The 26,764-nt window shown below is 42.1% G+C and overlaps 4 protein-coding genes across 8 annotated transcripts in view; all 4 read right to left on the reverse strand.

Moving 5' to 3' along the window:
* The window catches only part of exoc3l4 (exocyst complex component 3-like 4), a 10,029-nt gene extending 6,889 nt beyond the window's left edge, over positions 1 to 3,140 (reverse strand). The window contains exons 1-5 of one of the 4 annotated variants that reach the window (XM_083683271.1): positions 2,961 to 3,138; positions 1,787 to 2,109; positions 1,022 to 1,156; positions 640 to 846; positions 1 to 306 (exon numbers count right to left, since the gene is read on the reverse strand). The exon at positions 1 to 306 is cut by the window's left edge and continues 322 nt beyond it. In XM_083683271.1, coding sequence (XP_083539397.1) covers positions 1 to 306; positions 640 to 846; positions 1,022 to 1,156; positions 1,787 to 2,109; positions 2,961 to 2,974 — 985 coding nt within the window. In that variant the 5' untranslated portion in view covers positions 2,975 to 3,138. Of the gene's footprint in view, positions 307 to 639; positions 847 to 1,021; positions 1,157 to 1,786; positions 2,644 to 2,960 lie in introns of all 4 variants that reach the window. The other 3 variants (XM_083683273.1, XM_083683272.1, XM_083683274.1) reach the window with 3 other exon arrangements.
* A 7,510-nt stretch (positions 3,141 to 10,650) lies between these two features.
* On the reverse strand, positions 10,651 to 15,282 carry LOC310814266 (protein LBH-like). Of its 2 annotated transcripts, none has more exons than XM_083683573.1 (4): positions 15,129 to 15,282; positions 12,189 to 12,275; positions 11,741 to 11,939; positions 10,651 to 11,629 (listed from the first exon to the last, which is right to left on the reverse strand). In XM_083683573.1, the coding sequence occupies exons 2-4, from the start codon at positions 12,273 to 12,275 to the stop codon at positions 11,553 to 11,555; spliced, it is 363 nt and encodes a 120-aa protein (XP_083539699.1). In that variant the 5' UTR covers positions 15,129 to 15,282; the 3' UTR covers positions 10,651 to 11,552. The 2 variants fall into 2 exon arrangements, with proteins under 2 accessions (XP_083539699.1, XP_083539698.1); XM_083683572.1 differs by having other exon boundaries at positions 12,189 to 12,300; positions 15,129 to 15,279.
* Positions 15,283 to 17,137: 1,855 nt separating this feature from the next.
* LOC310814182 (uncharacterized protein) lies at positions 17,138 to 18,835 on the reverse strand (the record flags this gene model as incomplete). Its single annotated transcript, XM_083683482.1, has 1 exon — positions 17,138 to 18,835. The coding sequence occupies one exon, from the start codon at positions 18,833 to 18,835 to the stop codon at positions 17,138 to 17,140; it is 1,698 nt and encodes a 565-aa protein (XP_083539608.1).
* A 599-nt stretch (positions 18,836 to 19,434) lies between these two features.
* Positions 19,435 to 26,230, reverse strand: LOC310814183 (neuroblast differentiation-associated protein AHNAK-like; the record flags this gene model as incomplete). The annotated part of the gene is made up of 3 exons (XM_083683483.1): positions 19,435 to 19,444; positions 19,665 to 25,185; positions 25,435 to 26,230. 3 exons carry the CDS (start codon positions 26,228 to 26,230, stop codon positions 19,435 to 19,437), a joined length of 6,327 nt encoding a protein of 2,108 aa, XP_083539609.1.
* Positions 26,231 to 26,764: the final 534 nt, after the last annotated feature.

The following is a 26,764-nucleotide window of genomic DNA, read 5'->3' on the forward strand; positions in this document are numbered from 1 at the left end:
CAGGACCAACCATGCCACCGGGCTCTCCCTCCCTCTTCTCCTCCTCCTGGATGACACGGGCCACATGAACTAGAAGTTTCTTGTTGCGGGAGGTGAGAGTGTTGGAATCACGTACTATGTCTTTCACCTTGTCCCGCAGGGTGCCATATAGGAGGCTCAGGTCCTTCTCTTTCTTGGCCAGCTCCATACGGGAGGCCTCATCAGTGCACATCTCCCGCTCCTGCTGGAACTCCTGCCGCAGGGAGAGGAGATTGAGGTGGGCCTCCTCCAAAACCTCCATCTCAATCAGCTTGTTGATCTGCATCACTGAGGAGAAAAATTAGGAGAGGAAATGACAGCTTATTAGAACCAAAGCTCACAGAGGCACACATACTGTGCAAGTACACAAACACATACACACGCACCAAAACCATACCTATTTACAAATTACATCACAAGATGTCTATCTCTGGTGATCTCTGTTGCTAAAACAGAGAAAGATAGACAAAGAAATGTGGAGAGAGAGAGAGAGAGAGAGAGAGAGAGAGAGAGAGAGAGAGAGAGGGAGAGACAAAGGGATTCGGAAGGGTTAGAGAGAAAAAGGGAAAAGGGTAGAACGTAGTAGAAAGTACGAAGAAGGACCCTGAGAGAGATCCTCACCTGACAGGGGTGTGGGGGGTATCTCTGGAAGTGTGTATGAATCTCTGATCTCTACCTTCTTCATCTCTTTCCCCTCTTCCGTCTTCTCCTCCGTGACCAACTGGAGCTGCTCCAAGACCAGGGTCTTGTCCTTCTTACCAAGCCTTAAACTCTGATAGAAGAATGTCTTCTTCTTCAGAATAGAGTCTCCGATGGCTGATGTAGGATCTATGAATAGACAGTAAAGAATTATATAGAGTATGTTGTGTACGGAATGGGGATTTCAGATAAAAGCAATGGCAGTAATGGTAAACATAAGCATATTTTGAGCTGTGTGGCACTGCTTCTCCCTATGCTTTACACGTTCTGATACATTCATCACTGTTTGAAAACATTGCGGTACCTGAGCGTGTTCTGGAGTGTGATATCAGTTTTTTCCTGGCTTGTGGTGAACCTTCTGCAGTCTCCCCCTCCTTCTTCAGGAGGAACCCACCCAGACTCTTCAGGGGGGAGGTGATAGGAAACCCAGCACTTGAACCTGGATGAGAGAGAAAGAGAGATAAAGAGAGGGGGAGAGAGAGAGAGAGAGAGAGAGAGAGAGAGATTGGGATACATTTCTTGTTATCAATATCAGGTTTTCACTGTTACTTTCAGACAATTTTCATTGGGACACACACACACGCATGCACCCATGCACATATACACACACACACAAACACACACACACACACACACACACACACACACACACACACACACACACACACACACACACACACACACACACACACAGAGTTATGGCAGGAGGAACCACATGATCTAGCAGCAGATAAAACTGGTTCTGTCAGATTCATTATAATGTTATTTTTACGGTGATTTAGTGTATCCTGCAGTACTGCCTGGTTGTGACTTGTTTTCTAAGTACAGTTTAATCAAGGAATGTCAACATGTCAGAAATTGAGTAATGATGAAAACCCCCTGCTCAGTCTTGCCCAGCGCCAACTGAAAATAAATACATCAGTAATACAGCACCGAAAAATACCTCCTGTCGTTTCTCCTGTCATTTCGAGCCTCCTGAAGCTTCCTCTTCCTATGACCTTGGCAGGCCATTTCCTGACATAGTCTGAAATGTGTTATGGTCTGAGGAGAAAACTTAAGGGGGGCTTACTTGGTGAAGGAGGTGCCTGCAGCTGTGCTTGAGAGGTCATTTCAGGGTCAATGCTGTGTCCCCCCGTCTCTTTTTTGTGTCTGTTCTTTGACACTTTGTTGTTGGGGGAGAGAGGACTCCGTTTAATGCTCTCTCTAAATGACTTCATCATCCCCTGTTTCTTTCCTTTACCATCAGGCAGTGACCTCCCGTTCTTCTCCACAGGTGATTTCAGAGAAGGTCTGTCCTCCTCTTGACCCCAAGCTTCATTCATCTCCTCCAAGTTCCCAATTTCCCCAATCTCTGCCATCCTCTCCCCACTTGGAATCGAATGTCCCTGGTCACTGGTGGAAAAGTAATAGGGGTGAGGTAGAAATTCCCTTGAAAGAAATCAATTGTTTGGGCAAGGTGTCCCTGGAGAGCGGAAAAAAACTGTTTCTGGTCACTGTCTCACTAGTCAGCAGGAACGGGGAGAGGTTTTGTGTACAGACAACATGTAAGTTTCACTGGAATGTAAGAGGCGGGGAGGGGGGTGTAATAACATGGTAATAAAACCCTTTACCCTGTAAAAGGACTGTACCTCAAGTTGTAATATCAATATTCATATCAGGTGTCCATTATTACATGGTGGTGAATGAACAGCTATGAATACTGTGTACCATGTAATTAAGGAGTACTAAAGTACCTTTTAAGGTGTAGTACCTCTAAGGTACAGTAGTTCTAGGTGCAGTAATTGATGACAAAACATTTTTGAGGTGTAACACAGTGCATAATGTAGTCTCCTTACAATGAGTATGACGAACAGTGAATAACTTTACCTGAGCTCTAGAAGTCAACTGTTATGCACTGGTTCAAACAGCAGGTTGCTGCCATTTTTACTAAGGGAAATGTAGCTTGTGTTAAATAACCCAAATAATCTTAGTATCATAATGTCATTAAAGCAAATGCTCCCAGACATTTTTTTTTATTTAACTAACCAGGCAGTGCCTCCACAAACCGAAAGAGCACTAGCACTTTATTTTCTAATACTCGTAACTGCAGGCCGAAATGCAATTTTCACCATTATCATTAACAAACTCCACCAATGAATGACACATTCAATCAGCGCTGTAAAAGCAAACCGTTATAGCAAACTGTTATAGCAAACCGCACAGTTTTCACATGAAGCAGTGGAGGACAAATCAGAAAACCTTACCTGGCGAACTCCATTAACCGTCTGGGAAGGTGAGTACTATCAGGGTCTTCATATATTCACTTGCATTAACTTTTACTTTCGTTGTCACTACATGAGATTGCACTTTATGAATACCTTGCAGTAGTATAACAGGCACTACATCCCACAATCCGATGTACCTGCGCGGTTTTAGAACCTGTGGAGGTATCCGAAAACAAAGACAAAATCAGGCTAGTCAGGTTTTATGTTTCTGTTTTCTGTTTCTGTTTTGGGCAGCATGCCAGCAACAGGGCAGCAGAGGCTACCTTGGGACTATGACTTTTATAGTGTGGAAGAAAGTAAATCATTAAACCGCTTTTACTCTCTGATCAATGTTTGCTGCCCTAGGCCTACATCAGTAACCAACAACAAATGAGGCTGATAACGATGCCTCCAAAAAGGTATATAGTAAACCGATTGACTGCCTAGTGAGCTCTTCCCAGGTAAAAAAATAATAATACCTGCATGCCTGTTGCATACCTTTTGGTCGGAACAGACGTCTCGTATTGTGTCTGTTATTCTTCCGATTTGTCACTGGAGGGCGACAATAGACAACAAGTTCCCCATGAAAAAACTATAATTCCGAGTAAAAAATGTGGCTAAAGGTTACAATGTTATTGCTGTAAAATACCTCTAAGGTGCAGTAGCTCTACGTGCAGTCATTGATGACAAAACATTTTTGAGGTGTAACACAGTGCATAATGTAGTCTCCTTACAATGAGTGTGACGAACAGTGAATAACTTTACCTGAGCTCTAGAAGTCAGCTGTTATATATATATATGCCATTTAGCTGACGCTTTTATCCAAAGCGACCTACGTTGCAGTGAGTGCACACATTTCAGTATGTATGGTCCCGGCGGGAATCAAACCCACAACCTAAGCGTTGTTAGCACCATGCTGTACCAACTGAGCCGCAGAGGACCACATGTTAGGGCCCATGTTATACACTAGTTCAAACAGCAGATTGCTGCCATTTTACTAAGGGAAATGTAGCTTGTGTTAAATAACCCAAAAATAAGCTAAGTATCATAATGTCACTGAATCACATAATGTCATTCCTGGTTTCGGATCTACAAGTGTTTTCTGGACTGTGCTTCTGCCTAACCCCTGTCGGATTATCTGCCTTCCCTAGAACTGCCTACCCGTGTATCAACCCCTGCCTGGACTACCCGCTATCCTGCCTTGCCTGCCTGCCTGCCTGCTTGCCTGCCTGCCTGCCTGCCTGCCTGCCTGCCTGCCTGCCTGCCTGCCTGCCCTGCCTACCTGCGTGCCCAGTCTACCCTGCCTTCCTGTTTCCCCCAATTCCTTCATTAAATACTCTATTATTTTATACCTGTGTCCAGACTCTGTGTTCTGCATTTGGGTTCACTAGCTCTGATTCGTAACAGTTCCGAGATTACATTTTATGAATACCTTGCAGTAGCCATAATAGCAGTTGTCCTCCCATTGCTGAAGACAAGCCTGGACATAAGATCAACCTTGTATGCGACTCAGATGTGTGAAGTCATCAGCTCTGTGTCCATGGGCATGACATGTCGTCATTCTGTGTGTGTGTGTGTGTGTGTGTGTGTGTGTGTGTGTGTGTGTGTGTGTGTGTGTGTGTGTGTTATGATTACACTGATCTGAAGCTCTGTCTTTGAGCAGGAATCCAGTGTTAGCAGATTAACATAACTCATGACATCATAAACTCATGCCTTAAACCTTCAGTGCCTTTTTTGTTGCAGTAGGCTGTGTATGCTTCACTGGGTAGGAGGATAGCTCTGATAAGTACCATTATGTCATTGTTATTTTGTTGCAGAGAGCCCTAAGGGTAATAACAAGGAAATTACTATTAAGATTTCTTCTTGCCTCTTATCTATTGCTCAGCTCAATTCCCCAATTTACATGTTCACATATGATGGAGGTGTTGTAATCTATGTTTTGTTTAGGAGATCATTTCAGGCAGATGTCTTATTTCAATGGTGACCTCCCTACACAATGCCAGCCTTTCATGACAGATTATGTATGACCTTAGATTGGAATTGCATAATAGGTTGGTGGGGCAATGCCTTTGTGTGTGTGTGTGTGTGTGTGTGTGCGTGCGTGCGTGCGTGCAATGCGCAGTGGTCAAATGAATGTATTTCTGTGTGTGCGTGGGTGAATTGTGTGCCCGGGGGTCCAGATGTCCATAGGATTCAAGATGTTTGCAGCAACAGTACTGGAGTGCAGGTCAAGGGCTTTAGGTTGGTTCTGGCCACCACAAGCTATGATAAGATTATAAAATGATCTTGTGGTCATACGGCCAGCAAGTGAGATGATTTGTCAATACAGCAGGTCATGCTGTCATACCAATGCACCTTTTAGTGAAGTGCAGGATGAACAGTGTGCGCCTCTGACAGCACATCGTCTGCATTTTGTTGCGTCTGCACCTCCCTCTCTTTTTACTTCTCTAGCAGTTATGCAAAAGCCTGCTGGGAGATTTGCATGAGGAGGCGGGGGGGGGCAGCGGATGACTTCCTGCAGGCAGTGCTGGAGGGGGGTGTGGGTGGGGGTGGAGGTGGAGGTGTAGACAGGGTAGAGGATGGATTGGAGAAGGGGTTGTGGAGGCTGCTCAGTATTCAGTGCCTCATAAATAATGGACGTTCTGTTAGCAAAGTTGCAGGCATTTGCATGTATCTGATACAGATAAATGCATTTACCATTGAAATATGATCTCACGATTGATATAATATTCTCTCTTTGAGATATCATAGAAGTAAGGCTCCAGTGTTTAGACAGAGTCTGACTGTCAGAGTATTTCGGGAAAGCCAGCATTGAATGTCCCTGTGTTAAAATGACATATGGAAATCAGATGCTTTGCATGCAGGCAACACAGTCCTACTTCCATTGTAAAATAGAACCTCCAGACCTCATCACCACTGCTGCCTAGACACAGCCCAGACTCAGTGTGTCAGGCCTGGGGTCTGCAGTAGAGAGATAACCATGCAGAGCCAAGGAGGTGGAGGTCACTGGGGAAAGGTCCTGCCTCTCCAGGGACACTCAGGGACAGCACAGCAGCCAGGAGAAGAATGGGAGCCACACCTGTCACTCCAGTCCTGCATACTGTACTGCCAAGATACAGACTTGTTTCCTATTAGTGCAATAGAGAGGGACAGAGATGACTGTCCCCATAGCCTTAGATTGTCATCTTCTCTCTGTGAGAGGCCTGCTGGTTTTGGGTTTTGAACTTTATGGAGCATTATGAACTTTAACTTTATGGAGCATTATGCTCTCAAGCAGGGACGCTATGAGACCAGAATCACCGATATGGTTGTTTACTAATTCTATGTCGTATAGATGCTGTGCTTTTCATCCAAAGCATCCCGTGGTTTGTTTGCCTGTCTTATTCTGATTATCGTGGTAAAGGAAAGTATTGAGGAAAGGGAACGTTTGTCACCAAGCTGCCAGGAGGCTGAAACCCCTCTGTGCTCTCAGTCCTTCTGTCTATAAGTGTTTCACTGCTGTACGTCTTAACGCATCATGGGATGCTAATTCTCCACCAGTGTGCGTTGTGGCTGTCAGTGGTGATGGCCTTCTTAGCATTGCCCCCTCCCAGCAGCAGAGGGGTGTCAGAAAACCCAACAGACAGACATTCAGAGTGATCTAATGTTTCATTCTAGTGGTCTCTCTCTCTCTGCTGTGACTCATCATGTTACTCTCTTTGCTCAGGGGAAAGGAGAGAGGGAAAAAAAAAAACTGGTGAAATGTGTTTTTCTCCCTATGTTGTCAGAGAAGATTTTATGAAAATGCGAGTGTGAGAGAGGGTGAGAGAGAAGGGTAAAGAGGGAAAGAGAGAGGTGAGATAGAAATGTTTTTTCTGTTTCCATGTTGTCAGAAGAGCTTTGTGGAGATGTGTTGAAACCATGTGCTGTAGAACACCCCCAGACATTCAGGCCTTTGGGCTTTTACGCTCTCCAAGGTCACAGACGCCTGCTGATGCCTGGACCACGTCAACATTAGCCTTAATGGTGCACTATAATCCACTGAGAGCTTTGCCATTTCAAAAGAATAAATGAACCTTAATATGAGTGTGTTTTCCTTGTTTTCCCTCCAGTGTAAATGGTCTGTGTTGTGAATAAGGTCATATGTATCAACAGATTTATGGAGGCAAAAACAGAGATCATGTTATGTAATTTATTAGTCCCACTGTCAATCAACCTGTCAATAATTTGGAAATATACAGTATTGTCAGTATACGTCTATATATCATATGATAAAAACCTACTGATATAATGATGCACTATCCAGTTTTGTTTTCTGTTTAGATCTAGTCTTCTTTAGAAGAAGAAGTCCTTCTTTACCACATTGATATAGTGTCTGACCATCCGCTTCATCATTATTCAAAGGCTGGGTTTCAGAGATCCATTTTTCCTTACAGTTTGGATCACCTCACCACTGCTTGCACTTCAAACATGCTTCAGTCTTAGATGCATTTATGTCCCCAGTCAGCCCTAACCCTAACCCTAAACCCTAACCCTAACCCTAACCCTAACCCTAACCCTAAACCCTAACCCTAACCCTAACCCTAATCCTAAACCCTAACCCTAACCCTAACCCTAATGGACTCTTTTTAAAGGGTTTTGTCGGACCACCTCTTTTTTCTCGCCACCAAAGGCTAATTGAGCTTTCTCTTCCTGACTCTCTGTACCTTCCACAGGTCTGTGTGTACAGATCAGAGGTAGCCCAACCAGGTAGCCCAACCTGAGGCAATCCAGTCTGCTTGAGAGCAGGCAGGTACCCTGTCATCTGGACTGTTCCCCGGCAACTATCCAGCCACATCGGTCAGTGTCACCGACAAGCGTGGCTGGCTGGTGTCATGATCAATCCACACTAGTTTAGCTGTCTCTATGTGACAGACACAATTTATTTATATTCACAAGCTATGCCTGTCCTCGACGGCAAAGCAAACTGTATAAACATTTTTTGAGTGTTTCAACTAAACACAGTTCCTCAATTTCCTCAATGAACCTCAAACCTTTAACTCATGCATATAGCAAAGCATTGTAAACAAATACATTGGCAACAAAGTAGGTCTATGTTGGTAAGAAAGAATCTTTGGAATGGCTCCTTCACTGTTCAACCTGTTATGAATGCACAGTGAAAGTCAAGGGACACCTGTTTTATGTATTAGCAGATGAGCTGTGCCAGGCCTGGCATAATAGCACACCTGTGCCATCCTCAGTGTACAAGCAGTACCAGGGAGGGATGGTAATGTGAGCCAACCTGGGGGGCTATGGGATGGGTACCCATAAAGGGAGGGCCAAATGTTAGGTGGGAGCTCTTAAATGATGCATAACACTATACTGTAACATCAGCTCTGTGTCGTTTGGGAGTCCCAGAGAGGGAGGGAGTTTGACAGGGACACCCGAGTAAGTTGATACCCCCCCTCCCTCCCCCCCTCACTCTCTCGGACCATGACCCTGAGGCCCTTGACCGTCTAGCCCCTCCATGACGCGCTCAGTGACTGTAGACAGGGAGTCATGTTGGCGACAGAGACCTCAGTCCACCTGGAGATGCTCAGTACGTTCAACACACTTGTTTGATTTAGATACCTCATGATGATAAACCGTTATTGTGAACCTTTAACTTCATGTAGCTATAACTTTCTCATAAAGGAAGAGAGATTCATGCTCAAATAACAAGTGATGAGGTGCTGCCTTAAATACTTAATACTTAAATAATCTGTGCATGTCTGTAGCAGAGGCGTTACACTCCGAAGGACTTTATTTCGCTACTGATTAAAACCATTATGTTTCGGTCTCACAACCTTCACCAGGCTACTTTCAACTTTTTCAGTCACATACTCATGTATTCAATTTGGATACAGGCACACATTAGTATGTACTGTACAACGCTGTTTATATGGCCTTTAATGGTGCTACCAACCCACGCAGCACGCTAAAGTCCTCTTCAGCTCGGCTATTTTGCTGTGCCTCTTTATCCGCAATTGATTAAAGTGACATTCAGTATTTACTGCAAAGGTTACAAGAGTAACCCTTTGCTGTGTTGTAAGGTGGTGTGGTGTGGTGGGGTATCTGCCCTGCCCCATCACACCCTGCTTTGAAGAACCTGTTTGAAGCCAGCGGGAGGAGGAGATGAAAGTGCAAACGCGGTGCGGGCACCACAAAAATAAAAATCCCTTTTAACAGCTGAAAAAAACACACTCACATAGTTGATGCGCCTCATCTTAATGGTGAGGTACATCAACAGACTGGGAAGTGGCTGTCTGATGTCGCTCACTCTTTGTCCTTCGAAATGGAACGTAAGTGAGTACGGAATACAAATCAAAGAGGAGAAGAATTAATAACACAGGCACAAGATTGTAATGTGTTTGTGATCGTTCTGGTGATAATCAACATGACAATGGGAGCATTGAGGTTGGTGATTATATGAGAGAATCAACATGCAGGTTCTGAACAAATGGGTCAAGTGTAGCTTGTTAAATCTTATGGAAATGTGTTTTCCACAGTGAAGCTCCAGCTATGTCAAATGAAACAGTACAAAAGAAAGAAATTAGATGTAGGTGTCTCTCAAGCTGAACGTATAAGAACCATCACAGATACATATATTATGATGATTGTGTGAACAGCTATTCTATTATTGTGTGAAATACGCTTCATTACTTGTGGAAAAGAACAGCAGGAATTGTAAGAACAGGCAAAATAAGAGTGTAAAATGGTCTATCAAGACAGGTACTCCTTATTGCTTACAGGTGTGTGTGTTCAGGTGAGATCACTTACACAATTAGGGATCTCCTCTTGATCATGCTGTTCCATGTAAGGGTGTGTGTACGTCCAGCAGGTTTCACAGGTGCAGGGTATTACAAAATAAACACCTACACACTTCGCAACATTTCAACATTTAAAACTGTAGAGAGCATCCAAACAGAGTGCATATTTTCTTTCCTTTTTTTATGGGGAAAAAAAAAGCCTTTGACATTTTGAAAAATCATCTGCATCGTATCGCTCTATTCCTCCCTCTGGCTCCCCTGCTCTCCAGTGCCCAACGTTTCCCCAGTGGTGACCCTCTTCTCGGCGCTGAAGTGCTCTTCACAAGGCTGTCAACTAAAAGGTCACACCCAGAAAGGACAGAGAGATACAGAAATAAGATTGAAACCCCGCCACTCATGTCTGTCTTGATGAAGGCACTGAACCTGACCTTTACCAGGATATCAGACTCAAGTGAGCCGTCACATCTGTAGGGGTGGTGGGGCACAGACCCAAGGGATGATACGATAATTATAGAATAATACTGAGAAGAATGATCATGTGACGTCTGAGTCAAAATATGTTAAGAGAATAACAGAAACACAAGGAAGATCCAGCCTCTGCAACATGCCACGATAGTACATCTACAGTAGTGTCTGAATAGACCATGCCACGATAGTACATCTGCCGTAGTGTCTGAATAGACCATGCCACGATAGTACATCTGCCGTAGTGTCTGAATAGACCATGCCACGATAGTACATCTGCCGTAGTGTCTGAATAGACCATGCCACGATAGTACATCTGCCGTAGTGTCTGAATAGACCATGCCACTGTTCCATGTCAGTAACACTGTTATTGATAACAACATTTTTATTTTTTTATTTTTTTATTTATTTTATATTTATTTTTATTATTAATGACAGTATTCTTCCTATATGGTCAGTGTTATTACTGAGGTAAACAATTAAACGATACAGGTGCTCTAGTTTGAGCCCTGAATATCTATAAAACAGGGCACAGTTTTGACAAGTGAAAATAGTTTATTGTTTGTGCAATAAATTAGGCTTCAATTCTAGGCCATTACATTTCCATTGTTTAGAAAAAACTTTAAATCTAACTAAAGCTGCTCTGACAGGGTTAATGCAGTTAGCAATCCAGCATAATATCTAACATACACAGATGTATCACTCCTGTGGTCTGTAACAAATAGGACTATCTCTGGATATTAGCTATTCCTCCTTATGGTAGAAGAGTGTACTCAAAAGAAGTCACTCACATAATAAACCAGACATAAGAAAACATGGAATTTTTTCCTCCCCCATTACACAGGAAACACGCTATGCAGATTGGAACAACTAGTCAAACTAGTCGCACAAAACTGTGAGTACTGCCTTACACAAACATTTCAGCTTTTACAAAGTAGCATCATACCATGTGTTTACACAGGGTATCAAAAATATCCACGATGAGAAGATACACAACAATTGAAAACATCTTTATGGAAATATTCAATTTATTTGCTGTACTTTAGAACTGTGATTTAATTTGCATCTTTTATTTAACATTTATTCATCCGGGTTAGTCTGATCAAAGTGAATACTGCACAAAGTAGTTACCAAAGTAATATGGCACATGTGGGCTAGATATTTAATATAGCTGTCAGAGAGAACTCTGCCCAGCTTGGAATGTTCAAATGAAATCATTGGGATCTGGGTAGTGAGCAGGTAAGGGTGACAACCCTCTCGATCTCTCCTCCCCTTTCCTCTGTGTTCCCTTCCCTTCTGTCCATCAATCTACGTCTGGACACGTTCACAGTGAGTGCTGGCATGGGGCTGGATGCGCTTTTTAGTCGGAGTCTTGGACGCCCGCCTCAGCCACCACCTGACTGCTGTCATCCTCCACACCGAGATCCAGCTCCTCACCTGAGATAAGAACAAGGAAATAGGGAGGTAGAACTCTTGTATGGCAAAAAGGTAATACATTCACAACAAATTGGCTATGTCTGTGAATATCACGTCAGGTGACCCTAGTACCTGGAGTCTGTTCAAGTGTGTTGTGAGAAGGAGTCTGTGTGTGGGGCTGCATCTCCGCCAGTGCCTCTATGGAGCTCAGGTTATCAGGGGGCCAGCGGAGCTCCCCGCTTTCCACTTCACCTCCGTCTGTGGGCTCCACTACAATGGAGGGAAGCCTCTTGGACAGTTTTGGATACCTCTCATGGGTATCTGGGAAAATCTGGACATAGAAACTGGGTTGGTTTTCAGTTCAGGGAACCGTTACAGATAAACGTGACTCATTAACCTCAACAGGGTTCTATCAGAACAGGCATCTGAGGTCTTTGCAATGAGTTAATTAATGGTTTTACAAAAATATATATATTTAGGAAATGTGCAAAGTGTAAGCAAATTGTGTGTTTGGAGGCTTGTTTGAATAACTTGTTTGCGTTGTTGGTGGATGGTTTGAGTGAAGCAACAGAAGACAAACCTGAAAGGAAATGCTCTGATCCTCCGCTGCTCCGCCTACACTGAAGTCCTCTATCACAGGTTCCCGAGTGTTCATCACCTCCGTCATCTTATGGGGTGACAGCAGTGAATTTCTATAATAATCAATGTATATTAACCATCAATTAATTATCTCTTCTGGTACATAGCAATTGCAAGACTGATGTGGCTGATAATTACCTATCATACGGTAAATTCACCGAACTCAAAACCTACCACTGCTACTCATGTTGAGAGGCTGACTGCAGGACATGTTGAATATGAGGCAGGAACCATCTAGACTCCAGTCCGTTTCAAAATGCTACAAACAGCTTATTAGTCTTTCACTGTGGTCCCACACAAAGGTAGAATTAAGTCATAGAAATCGAATAGCCCACATGACATTCAAATGGAGACCGTTGATACAGATAGATTTATTATTTGTCTCAGAACAGATAGATGAGCGTGAAGTGTGATAAAGTGGTGAGACACACTGACAACTTATTATTTAGGAAAATGGCTTTGACTGCTGAGAAGTGTCAGACATCTGCCAAACACTTTGTACAGACTGTAGAAATCCATTAGGTTCTCTATGGCTTTCAGATAATAACCATATGATGTAAGTGAGTAGCTTGTTACATACAGAAGATTCATAGAGAGAAATACAGATGTGTTGGTAATCTTAATTTGCTTACACGTACCCGGCCTCTAACTTTACACATAGCGCCTAGTGATCATGATTTTCTGAAGAAAAATACTATGTTTGAGTTCATGCTGCAACACGTCTGTTGTACTCTGATGTTGTAACACATCTATGTAGTATCTACGTGCTCGGTGTGATTCATACTGATGGTGTAAATGTATCCTGAAACCACTCAAATACAATCATGCTTCTTTTTCTCTCTCTCTCTCTCTCTCTCTCTCTCTCTCTCTCTCTCTCTCTCTCTCTCTCTCTCTCTCTCTCTCTCTCTCTCTCTCTCTCTCTCTCTCCTCTCTCTCTCTCTCTCTCTCTCTCTCTCTCTCTCTCTCTCTCTCTCTCTGTTTCTCTCATGTTTTGACAGGAAATAAAGCCACATTAAAGGGTCCACCTGTGCATCCAATCTCATGTGCAAATACCAAACAGGACACTGTGAAACCTGGCCCCTCGAAGCCTCACAAAATAAATAAACTTCAACCAAATTAATGTTTTTCCCACTTTTTTTTTATCGATCTCAAAGCATTTTGAATGGACTTAATGCCTAATGCTGTGTGAGCTGGGCTGTTTAACATGATCTAGAAGCTCACTTAGTATTCATATATGCAGTTGTCTCTGATGTCAGGTGTTGGGGTGTCAAAGAAACAGCTGGCACTGGAATAAGGAGGCAGGCCATCTAATATGAAGGCCTTCGTGGCGCTCAACAGGCCTTCATATTTAACCAGGCAGAGCTTTGCCGGGAGTCCCAGGCTTTCTGGTGAGCAGGACAAGTTCATAAATTACCCCTCTCTCTGTCGAATCAGACCGGCAGTTGCTGTTGCCATGGAGACAAGCAATCGAGATGTGATGCCTTTGATTGTTCGAGTAGTGCACTTGGAACATTGTCGAAAAAGGAGAGTTGATTTGGTTGTTTTCATGCGTGCATTATGTGGCAATTACTGTATGACTAGATTCTGCTGTGAGACTACTCTCAACCTGGATGTTTTTTTTGTCCTCCTCATCTCATAATAATGTGAACCATGTTCAAGACAATTGCTCCTCTATTCCTACTCAAAAGCTCAGCTTGTCCTTAGATGGAATGTCAGTGGTCACATTGTGTCTTCTTGACCTCCCACTGTCCAAGCTCGGGGCAAAAGGCTTCTCTTATTCACTATCAGCTGAGGAGAAATCCTTGGCATGTCATAATGTGATCCCACAGTCAGACTGAATTGTGAAAGCTTCGGTACAGCACACATTCCTGTGGTAAATATTTGGTATGCCTTTTTACTCTCTCTCACGCAGACATGCGCACACACACACACACACACACACACACACACACACACACATGCACACGCACACACACAGGTGAATCACTATACTAAATAGACTAGTGAATACAACGGGCATGAAGTGACTGATGCACAACTGTATGTAGGAGGCAAGGGTGTGGCAGGATGGGGTAGAATGGGAAGAATGTTGTCACGGCTTATATCCAATGATTCAAAAGTAAAGTATGCATAGCATTATATGTGATGTGTTTCTCATGCCACTGATGTGAGAAATTTCCCTTTGACCCAAAAAATAGGCTACTTGTGGCAATACTGTGAGAAACCAGTTTATGTTCCTTTCTCTGTATCATTCATCAGTGAGTGCACATCCTGGTTAGTCAATGGCTATGTCGCAGCCTGGGGACTAGGTTACTGGCTATGTCGCAGCCTGGGGACTAGGTTACTGGCTATGTAGCAGCCTGGGGACTAGGTTACTGGCTATGTAAAGTCACAAGTCACAGTATTCCAACACTCTTTTAGGGGTAAAGTCACTGGAGCTCAAACAGCCTCAGGTTATATCTGATCTCAATGTCCCAGAATGGAAGGAAATTAGTTAGTTTGGTGGATTTATATAACAAATAGAGATATGCGCAAACTGTGTTTCACAGGACAAGTGACGGCAATTACTGGCTATAAGTGAATGCTCGTGCAGAGGAGTGTTGTGTGTCTCAGTAAGGCTTGATCTCACATACCCAGTATTAATGCATAGGAAATCTCTCACTGTCAAGACTGACCTAGCTAAACAAAAACATTCAACCAAATAATCATAACAAATGTTGAGAAAAATCAACATTTACAAAGTATTACATTAGGCTAGTTAACTCTGTTTGTCAAATATATTCTTTATTCCATGAGTTATTTGTGTTTACTGGATAAAAAGAAACTTTTTATGGCCAAAATTGACAACATACTGAATATGTGCGTAAACAGATATGCCTACCTGCTTGGAGTGTTCGATTCCTTGAGATAGATATCCTTTATTTTAATTCACGATGGCCGAATCTTAAGAGAAATCCGGTAGACCAGCACCCTCCCGCACGTTGACGCTCAGAATGAAGTTTGCGCTTGCACTGAGTGCCTGAGTTTGCGCAGTGGACAGACCCTAGAGATAGGATCGAGCGCCTGATGCTTTGCCAACTAAAGTCATTGCAGATTGTTTCATGTAAAGGCAGCAGAAAAGTTGAAGTAGCTGCAGTAGCCTACGTAATCTAATCCTCGAATTTGGTTTCGTCCGTTAAATACTGTATGGTTGTCGGCTATTACCAGCATGTCTGTGCACGACCGCGTATTGACATTTAATTGCTCCAAAAAGTCACCTTTCAAGTCGTTTCAATTCAGTTTCTAAGGTAAGGCATTCTCTACGTTATTGTGATAACCCATTTTGGGTCTATTCCACTTCTGGTCACTTTGGAACTGGAATAGAACACAATTTCAATTTGAAGTATAATTACATAATTGATATAATGTTCCAAAGATACCCTGATAAGATCCTCTTGGCTTGGAAACATTTATGGGCAGTGAGAGCAATTATGATTAGTCTACCCTTTATAATTGATTGTCTTCATTTGTGTACAATGTAGATACAATTCCTTTATGCCTACAATTCCACAACACTGTGATTAGCACATGAATGAAGATACAATTGGAGAGCTGACCGTCGTGGTCGTCTATCGGACTGACTGCATCATTGTGATGTGAACTGGGAGATGTCGCTGCCATCCTCACACGTCCTGACACAAGTTCAGTGTAGTAATACAAATACTTATTCTCGTTGAGTAGATAGAACATTGCTAACCTCTAGTGATAGAATGTAGGCACTACCATGCCCATGCTACAGAGACGGACTCGATCAATTACCGCTGTGCTGCTGCACGCTATTGTCCCAAGCTTATTTTAAGTTTACTGTAAAATGTTGGTGTGAAATTGTGTGGACTTGTGTGAAAATATCACTTTGAGTAAGTCTGAGTTCTACCAGGAGAGAGGATTGGATAAGTAGTGAAGATGACAAATAACTGGATAACATAAAATAAAAACATACTGTATTGCAATAATGACATTTTAGAGGGTTTATTTAGTATATTTTGCAATTACATTGATTACATCAGTGAAGACTGAATACAAATAGGAGCTACAATCAAAGTAATTTAAATACTTGCAAAAAGAAATTATTATTATTAAAGAAATGATTAAAATCAACTATGTACATAGGCGATTCAGTTTTCCTACTTTATACAGTGACAAATCCAGAAAAAAACCAATATGTTAGGTTTACATCTAAGCATAATTTTAATCAAATATAGTTGCATCTATGTATTTTTCCTGTTCATTTAAAGGCATTTACTTTGATTACAAGCATTCATTTTCAGCAACAAGCTAATTCCATGGTAATACACACATACTGTATGTAAATGTCAATATATCCTTAATGAGTTCAATGTTCTATAGTTTGGTCTTGTTATGTTACATAATAATACACATATCATAAATATTTCATTATGCACTCTGTATGGTTTTACAGTGAAATAATTGTGAACATTTTTCAAACTCAAAGCTGCTTTTCCTCTCAATATTTGACTGCCCAGAATGGAATAAAGAGCAGATATTGGAGGTTGTTCATCAAGCTAAACATCTACAACAAAGCACTTGATGGTTGATGAACATGTTCCTCAGTCTACATTTTACACAAAGGGACTGTTTTCTTGCAGTGATGTCTAAAAACAACATATTAGGTGAATTATATCAATAAACAAGGACAATGGCTGATTTTTACATTGTTATCTGTATCATGGATCTCTACACAAATTGGTGTATACTGTTTACTGCATGTGTGTACTATACAAAAAATGATTGCATATATTAAACTTTGGCAGAAATTAAAGAAGCACAGTTATAGCCTGACTGATATAATTTCTTGTCGATCTGGGGACCAAGCACATTTCTCACCACTGGCTACATTTTAGCTCCATCAAAATACTTCATTTTCTCGGAGTGCATAGTGTCTTTCAACCTTTGGATAGACGAGGCTGTTTCATCTGAGATAGGCTCGACAGGGTCCACCCCAAAAACATGTGTTACTCTTTGAGTTATAACAACTGTTTCCATGTCTTTGCTTGACATCTCCCTCACTACATGCTTCTCAATTACTATACCCTCACCACTCAATGTTCTGTGAGTGTCCTCTACTGACCAATCTGCAGAGGATGTTTTCATAGTCTTTGTCTTACGGGACAGGGCATCAGCTGAGTGCACTTGGAAATCTGTGAGTAATGTGGCATGCTGTGTGGCTGGTATTGCTTGTATATTTGATGTGATGACATGTATGTCACCAGATTCCTGTTTAAGTGTGTCTACAGATGAAGATGAAACCCCAGAGGACATTGGAATGGTAATTTTCTCTGGCAAGTGGGGTTCAAGGGAGATTAGCTCTGTTCTCGTGGTGGAGGTAATGATATTACCCTTTACCCCACCAAGCCCCATAGTGGCAACAGGGTCAGAGTATTTCACTGTCACTTTGGTTGGGGAGGCCAAGGATGGACCAACTTGTTCACTTGTCACTGTAGAACTAATATCAGCAAAAGCATCTGACGACTGCACTGAAAAGGTCAAGCTCACATCCTCCACAGTTTCACCTATACTGTTCTTTTCACTGACTTCGTCCTCCTTTTCTTTTTCTGAAATCTTGACAGATTCTGAGGGAGAGCTGAGTCCAAATTTGGGGAACTTAAACCAGGCAACCTTCTCAGGAGTTGTGTTTGATTCTTTCTCAGCATTTTTCTCCTCTTCCTTTGGTTCTGGTTGCTTTTCATTTTCATCAACAGTCAAATGTGTGCTAACCACTGTATCACTGTCCTCTGGTGCCCGATTGAAACCAAGCCTGGGAAACTTAAATTTTGATTTAGATTTTTCTTTGACTTCATCCTCTTTGTGCACTGGTTGAGTTTCAGCAATGAGTTGAGCATTTAGTTCTTCCCTTGAGCCTGTAAGCTTTTCTTCCACTTCCTCTAATGAGGGTACATCAAATTCAACATCAATACCCCTTAAAACCTCCCCAAATGATGTCAAAGTCAACTTAGGTGATTTATCTGGTCTTTGTGTGTCCACTTGAATCTCTTTCTGCAAAATAACAGTTGGAGTTTTGTCTTTAGAGTCCCTTTCCTCATTTTCATGTTCATCCTCCGGTTTAGATTTTGAAATACTGAACCTAGGCATTTTGAAGGCTGGGAGTTTGAATTTACTGGGGGAACCATGATCTTTGCTGTCAGTCGTCTGCTTTGACATCTCAGAGTCTACTGCTTCCAATTCAGGATGGTCAGTATTAATCTGACCAACATCTGCTTTGATATTTGTCTCAATATCAGTTTCCTTCATAGCAGAAATTGTTATGTCAGTCTTGATGTCAGGGGACTGGAGATTTGGCTTCTGTGTAGTAACACCAAATTTGGGCATAGTAAAAGTGGGCAATTTGAATTTTCTTGGGGAACCTTTAATTGAGGCATCATCCTTGGAGCCTGTTTCTGCAGTGGCAATGCCCTCGACAATTTCTACTTCTCCCTCAGCTGGGGTCCTCTCAGATTCAGCATCAGGTAGCTGAACTTTAGCTTGCCCCTCAGTGGTAGAGACACCAACACCGGACTCTGACATATCCATGTCCACCCCAGGGCCTTTCAAATTCCGTAATGAGAATTTTGGGAGCTTGAATTGACTATCTTGCCCGTCAATCTCAATGCCTTTGCTCTTAGTATCCAAATCTACATGTAAGCCCTCAGCATTAAAACTACTAGATCCTTTAATAGCTGTATCCCCTGGCTCTGGTACATTAACTTGCAGTGAAACTCCTGGCACTTGACCTGCTGTAACTTCGACCCCAGTTCCTTTGATGTCTTTATCTTTATCAGAATCATCTACCTTCAGAGAAGTTGTGCCAAATGTAGGGAATTTAAATGTTGGCATTTTGAATCTTGTGGGGGAGCCAACAACGTCTTTCACTTCAACTTGACTCTCTGGAGCTTTAATTTTCACTTCTGGCTCTTTGACCTCCACTTTTCCCTCTGGAAGAGAAATATCCACCTTTGGGAGGCTGACATCAACCTCAGGGGCTTTGACCTCTGGTTTTGAAAATCCAAGGTTGGCAAATGGGTTAGACATCCGTGGCTTTTTCATTTTCACATCAATGTCTGTAGCAGGTCCCTCTGGCATTTCAACTTCACCAGAGGGCGCTATAATATCAATATCAGCAATTTGGACCTCTACTTTGGCCTGTGGTAATGAGACATCTACAGGTATGTCTGTCTTTGACACATTCAAATTGATTTCAGGACCTTTTACTTTAGGCAGTGAGACTCCAAATGTTGGTAGTTTAAACTTACTTCCATGTCCTTCAAGTTCAACTCCTTTACTCTTCATTTCCACATCTATAGATGGGCCTTCAATGTCAACACTGGCTTTTTTTATGTCAACTGCATGTGAATCTCCTGACATTGTTATCTTAGCTCCTGTTATTTCAGCTCCACGAACATTGATGTCCTTCTTCACGTCAGGTACTTCCACTGTGACATTTGGAGCTGTGGCACCAAATGTCGGGAATTTAAAAGTTGGCATTTTGAATCTTGTGGTGGAGCCGGCAACATCTTCCTGTTCAGCTTGACTTTCTGGAGCTTTAATTTCCACTTCTGGCTCTTTGACCTCCACTTTTCCCTCTGGAAGAGAAATATCCACCTTTGGGAGGCTGACATCAACCTCAGGGCCTTTGACCTCTGGTTTTGAAAATCCAAATTTCGGGAATGACCCCCGTGGCTTTTTAATTTTCATCTCAATATCTGTAGCAGCCCCCTCTGGTCTTCCAACTTCAATAGATGGTTCTTTCAGTTCAACATCAGGTATTTGGACCTCTCCTTTGGCCTCTGGTAATGTGACATCAACACCTGTCTTTGACACACTTAAATCAATTTCAGGTCCTTTTATTTTTGGCATTGAAATTCCAAATTTTGGTAGTTTGAACTTACTTCCGTGTGCTTCAAGTTCAACTCCTTTACTCTTCATTTCCACATCTATAGATGGGCCTTCAATGCCAACACTGGCTTGTTTTATGTCAACTGCAGGTGGTTCTCCTGATATTGTTAGCTTGGGTCCTGTTATTTCAGCTCCATGAACTTTAATGTCCTTATTCACGTCAGGTACTTCTACTGTGACATTTGGAGCTGTGGCACCAAATTTAGGGAATTTTAAAGTTGGCATTTTGAATCTTGTGGGTGAGCCAAAAACATCTTTCACTTCAACCTGAGTCTCTGGAGCTTTAATTTCCACTTCTGGCTCTTTGACCTCCACTTTTCCCTCTGGAAGAGAAATATCCACCTTTGGGAGGCTGACATCAACCTCAGGGCCTTTGACCTCTGGTTTTGAAAATCCAAATTTCAGGAATGACCCCCGTGGCTTTTTAATTTTCATATCAATATCTGTAGCAGCCCCCTCTGGTATTCCAACTTCAATAGAGCGTCCTTTCAGTTCAACATCAGGTATTTGGACCTCTCCTTTGGCCTCTGGTAATGTGACATCAACGCCTGTCTTTGACACACTTAAATCAATTTCAGGTCCTTTTATTTTTGGCATTGAAATTCCAAATTTTGGTAGTTTGAACTTACTTCCGTGTGCTTCATGTTCAACTCCTTTACTCTTCATTTCCACATCTATAGATGGGCCTCCAATGCCAACACTGGTTTCTTTTATGTCAACTGCAGGTACTTCTCCTGATATTGTTAGTGTGGGTCCTGTTATTTCAGCTCCATGAACTTTAATGTCCTTATTCACGTCAGGTACTTCTACTGTGACATTTGGAGATGTTGCACCAAATTTAGGGAATTTTAAAGTTGGCATTTTGAATCTTGTGGGTGAGCCAAAAACATCTTTCACTTCAACTTGAGTCTCTGGAGCTTTAATTTCCACTTCTGGCTCTTTGACCTCCACTTTTCCCTCTGGAAGAGAAATATCCACCTTTGGGAGGCTGACATCAACCTCAGGGCCTTTGACCTCTGGTTTTGAAAATCCAAATTTCGGGAATGACCCCCATGGCTTTTTAATTTTCATATCAATATCTGTTGCAGCCCCCTCTGGTATTCCAACTTCAATAGAGCGTCCTTTCAGTTCAACGTCAGGTAGTTGGACCTCTCCTTTGGCCTCTGGTAATGTGACATCAACGCCTGTCTTTGACACACTTAAATCAATTTCAGGTCCTTTTATTTTTGGCATTGAAATTCCAAATGTTGGTAGTTTGAACTTACTTCCGTGTGCGTCAAGTTCAACTCCTTTACTCTTCATATCCACATCTATAGATGGGCCTCCAATGCCAACACTGGCTTCTTTGATGTCAACTGCAGGTACTTCTCCTGATATTGTTAGTGTGGGTCCTGTTATTTCAGCTCCATGAACTTTAATGTCCTTATTCACATCAGGTACTTCTACTGTGACATTTGGAGATGTTGCACCAAATTTAGGGAATTTTAAAGTTGGCATTTTGAATCTTGTGGGTGAGCCAAAAACATCTTTCACTTCAACCTGAGTCTCTGGAGCTTTAATTTCCACTTCTGGCTCTTTGACCTCCACTTTTCCCTCTGGAAGAGAAATATCCACCTTTGGGAGGCTGACATCAACCTCAGGGCCTTTGACCTCTGGTTTTGAAAATCCAAAGTTGGGAAATGAAATCCGTGGCTTTTTCATTTTCACATCAATATCTGTTGCAGCCCCCTCTGGTATTCCAACTTCAATAGATGGTCCTTTCAGTTCAACATCAGGTAGTTGGACCTCTCCTTTGGCCTCTGGTGATGTGACATCAACGCCTGTCTTTGACACACTTAAATCAATTTCAGGTCCTTTTATTTTTGGCATTGAGATTCCAAATTTTGGTAGTTTAAACTTACTTCCTTGTCCTTCAAGTTCAATATTTTTCACTTCAATTTGACTGTCTGGAGCTTTAATTTCCACCGCATGGTCTTTGACTTCCAATTTTTCCTCTGGAAGAGAAATATCCACCTTTGGGAGGCTGACATCAACCTCAGGGCCTTTGACCTCTGGTTTTGAAAATCCAAAGTTGGGAAATGAAATCCGTGGCTTTTTCATTTTCACCTCAATATCTGTAGCAGCCCCCTCTGGTATTTCAACTTTAATAGAGGGCTCTTTGAGTTCAACGTCAGGTAGTTGGACATCTGCTTTGGCCTCTGGTAATGTGACATCAACGCCTGTCTTTGACACACTTAAATCGATTTCAGGTCCTTTTATTTTTGGCAGTGAGACTCCAAATGTTGGTAGTTTAAACTTACTTCCGTGTGCGTCAAGTTCAACTCCTTTACTCTTCATATCCACATCTATAGATGGGCCTCCAATGCCAACACTGGCTTCTTTTATGTCAACTGCAGGTGCTTCTCCTGATATTGTTATCTTAGCTCCTGTTATTTCAGCTCCACGAACATTAATGTCCTTATTTACGTCAGGTACTTCTACTGTGACATTTGGAGATATTGCACCAAATTTAGGGAATTTTAAAGTTGGCATTTTGAATCTTGTGGGTGAGCCAAAAACATCTTTCACTTCAACTTGAGTCTCTGGAGCTTTAATTTCCACTTCTGGCTCTTTGACCTCCACTTTTCCCTCTGGAAGAGAAATATCCACCTTTGGGAGGCTGACATCAACCTCAGGGCCTTTGACCTCTGGTTTTGAAAATCCAAATTTCGGGAATGACCCCCGTGGCTTTTTAATTTTCATATCGATATCTGTAGCAGCCCCCTCTGGTATTCCAAATTCAATAGATGGTTCTTTCAGTTCAACATCAGGTATTTGGACCTCTCCTTTGGCCTCTGGTAATGTGACATCAACACCTGTCTTTGACACACTTAAATCAATTTCAGGTCCTTTTATTTTTGGCATTGAAATTCCAAATTTTGGTAGTTTGAACTTACTTCCGTGTGCTTCAAGTTCAACTCCTTTACTCTTCATATCCACATCTATAGATGGGCCTCCAATGCCAACACTGGCTTGTTTTATGTCAACTGCAGGTGGTTCTCCTGATATTGTTAGCTTGGGTCCTGTTATTTCAGCTCCATGAACTTTAATGTCCTTATTCACGTCAGGTACTTCTACTGTGACATTTGGAGATGTTGCACCAAATTTAGGGAATGTTAAAGTTGGCATTTTGAATCTTGTGGGTGAGCCGAAAACATCTTTCACTTCAACTTGAGTCTCTGGAGCTTTAATTTCCACTTCTGGCTCTTTGACTTCCACTTTTCCCTCTGGAAGAGAAATATCCACCTTTGGAAAACTGACATCAACTTCAGGGGCTTTGACCTCTGGTTTTGAAAATCCAAAGTTGGGAAATGAAATCCGTGGCTTTTTCATTTTCAACTCAATATCTGTAGCAGCCCCCTCTGGTATTTCAACTTCAATAGAGGGCTCTTTGAATTCAATGTCAGGTAGTTGGACATCTCCTTTGGCCTCTGGTAATGTGACATCAACGCCTGTCTTTGACACACTTAAATCAATTTCAGGTCCTTTTATTTTTGGCATTGAAATTCCAAATTTTGGTAGTTTGAACTTACTTCCGTGTGCTTCAAGTTCAACTCCTTTACTCTTCATATCCACATCTATAGATGGGCCTTCAATGCCAACACTGGCTTGTTTTATGTCAACTGCAGGTGGTTCTCCTGATATTGTTAGCTTGGGTCCTGTTATTTCAGCTCCATGAACTTTAATGTCCTTATTCACGTCAGATACTTCCACTGTGACATTTGGAGTTGTGGCACCAAATTTAGGGAATTTAAAAGATGGCATTTTGAATCTTGTGGGTGAGCCAAAAACATCTTTCACTTCAACTTGACTCTCTGGAGTGATAGTTTCCACCTGTGGTTGTTTGAGCTCCACTTTTTCCTCTGGAAGAGAAATAGCCACCTTTGAGAGGCTGACATCAACCTCAGGGGCTTTGACCTCTGGTTTTGAAAATCCAAATTTAGGGAATGACATCTGTGGCTTTTTCATTTTCATATCAATATCTGTAGCAGCCCCCTCTGGTATTCCAACTTCAATAGATGGTTCTTTCAGTTCAACGTCAGGTAGTTGGACCTCTCCTTTGGCCTCTGGTGATGTGACATCAACACCTGTCTTTGACACACTTAAATCAATTTCAGGTCCTTTTATTTTTGGCATTGACATTCCAAATTTTGGTAGTTTGAACTTACTTCCGTGTGCTTCATGTTCAACTCCTTTACTCTTCATTTCCACATCTATAGATGGGCCTCCAATGTCAACACTGGCTTCTTTTATGTCAACTGCAGGTGGTTCTCCTGATATTGTTAGCTTAGCTCCTGTTATTTCAGCTCTATGAACTTTAATGTCCTTTTTCACGTCAGGTACTTCTACTGTGACATTGGGAGCAGTTGCACCAAATTTAGGGAATTTAAAAGTTGGCATTTTGAATTTTGTAGGGGAGCTAACAACATCTTTCACTTCAACTTGACTCTCTGGTCCTTTCATTTCCACTTCTGGCTCCTTGACAATTTTTACCTCTGGAAGAGAAATATCCACTTTTGGGAGGTTTACATCAACTTCAGGGGCTATGACCTCTGGTTTTGAAAATCCAATGTGGGGAAATGAAATCCGTGGCTTTTTAATTTTCACATCAATATCTGTTGATCCCTCAGGTATTGCAACTTCCCCAGAGGGTGCTATGACATCAACATCAGGTATTTGGACCTCTGCTTTGGCCTCTGGTAATGTGACATCTACATCTGTCTTTGACACACTTAAATCAATTTCAGGTCCTTTTATTTTTGGCAGTGAGACTCCAAATGTTGGTAGTTTAAACTTACTTCCTCGTCTCTCATGTTCAATATCTTTCATTTCAACTTGACTCTCAGGAGCTTTAATGTCCAACTCTGGCTCTTTGACCTCAATGTTTCCCTTTGAAAGAGAAATATCCACTTTTGGGAGGCTGACATCAACTTTAGGGGCTTTGACCTCTGGTTTTGTAAATCCAATGTGGGGTAAAGAAATATGTGGGGTTTTCATTTTCACATCAATATCTGTAGCAGCCCCCTCTGGTATTTCAACTTTAATAGAGGGCTCTTTGAGTTCAACATCAGGTAATTGGACATCTCCTTTGGCTTCTGGTAATGTGATATCTACATCTGTCTTTGACATACTTACATTAATTTCAGGCCTTTTTACCTTTGGCAGTGAGACTCCAAATGTTGGTAGTTTAAACTTACTTCCATGTCCCTCAAGTTCAACTCCTTTACTCTTCATATCCACATCTATAGATGGGCCTTCAATGTCAACACTGGCTTCTTTTATGTCAACTGCAGGTGCTTCTCCTGATATTGTTAGCTTGGGTCCTGTTATTTCAGGTACCTCTACTGTGACATTGGGAGCAGTTGCACCAAATTTAGGGAATTTAAAAGTTGGCATTTTGAATTTTGTGGGGGAGCCAACAACATCTTTCACTTCAACTTGACTCTCTGGTCCTTTCATTTCCACTTCTGGCTCTTTGACAATTTTTACCTCTGGAAGAGAAATATCCACTTTCGGGAGGTTGACATCAACTTCAGGGGCTTTGACCTCTGGTTTTGAAAATCCAATGTGGGGAAATGAAATCCGTGGCTTTTTAATTTTCACATCAATATCTGTTGATCCCTCAGGTATTGCAACTTCCCCAGAGGGTGCTATGACATCAACATCAGGTATTTGGACCTCTGCTTTGGCCTCTGGTAATGTGACATCTACGTCTGTCTTTGACACACTTAAATCAATTTCAGGTCCTTTTATTTTTGGCAGTGAGACTCCAAATGTTGGTAGTTTAAACTTACTTCCTCGTCTCTCATGTTCAATATCTTTCATTTCAACTTGACTCTCAGGAGCTTTAATGTCCAACTCTGGCTCTTTGACCTCCACTTTTCCTTTTGGAAGAGAAATATCCACCTTTGGGAGGCTGACATCAACCTCAAGGCCTTTGACCTCTGGTTTTGAAAATCCAAATTTAGGGAATGACATCCGTGGCTTTTTCATCTTCACATCAATATCTGTAGCAGCCCCCTCTGGTATTTCAACGTCAATAGAGGATTCTTTTAGTTCAACATCAGGTATTTGGACATCTGCTTTGGCCTCTGGTGATGTGACATCTAAGTCTGTTTTTGGCGCACTTAAATCAATTTCTGGTACTTTTATTTTTGGCAATGAAACTCCAAATGTTGGTCGTTTAAACGTACTTCCTTGTCCCTCAATTTCAACTCGTTCGGTATTCACTTTGCCCTCTGGAAGTACGATGTTAGTATCTTGCAGAGGTCCTTTCCCATCTGGCAATGTCATTCTTAATTTGATTCCTTTCAATCTCTTTTGACCTCCATCCTCTCCAGAATCCACTTTTATGTCCACCTCTCCAGCTTTTCCATGAATGTCGTAGGGTGTCACCTTATCTTTTTGGGGTCCACCCACATCGACTTTAGGAACCTTTATATCGGGCTCTGTTTTTGCAAGGGCACCTTCCTGCACATTTGGAAGGGAAAGACCTATACTTGGTTTGTCAATATTGGGAATTTTAAT

Source organism: Argentina silus, assembly GCF_951799395.1.
Source record: "Argentina silus genome assembly, chromosome: 13".
NCBI classification, from domain to species: domain Eukaryota; kingdom Metazoa; phylum Chordata; class Actinopteri; order Argentiniformes; family Argentinidae; genus Argentina; species Argentina silus.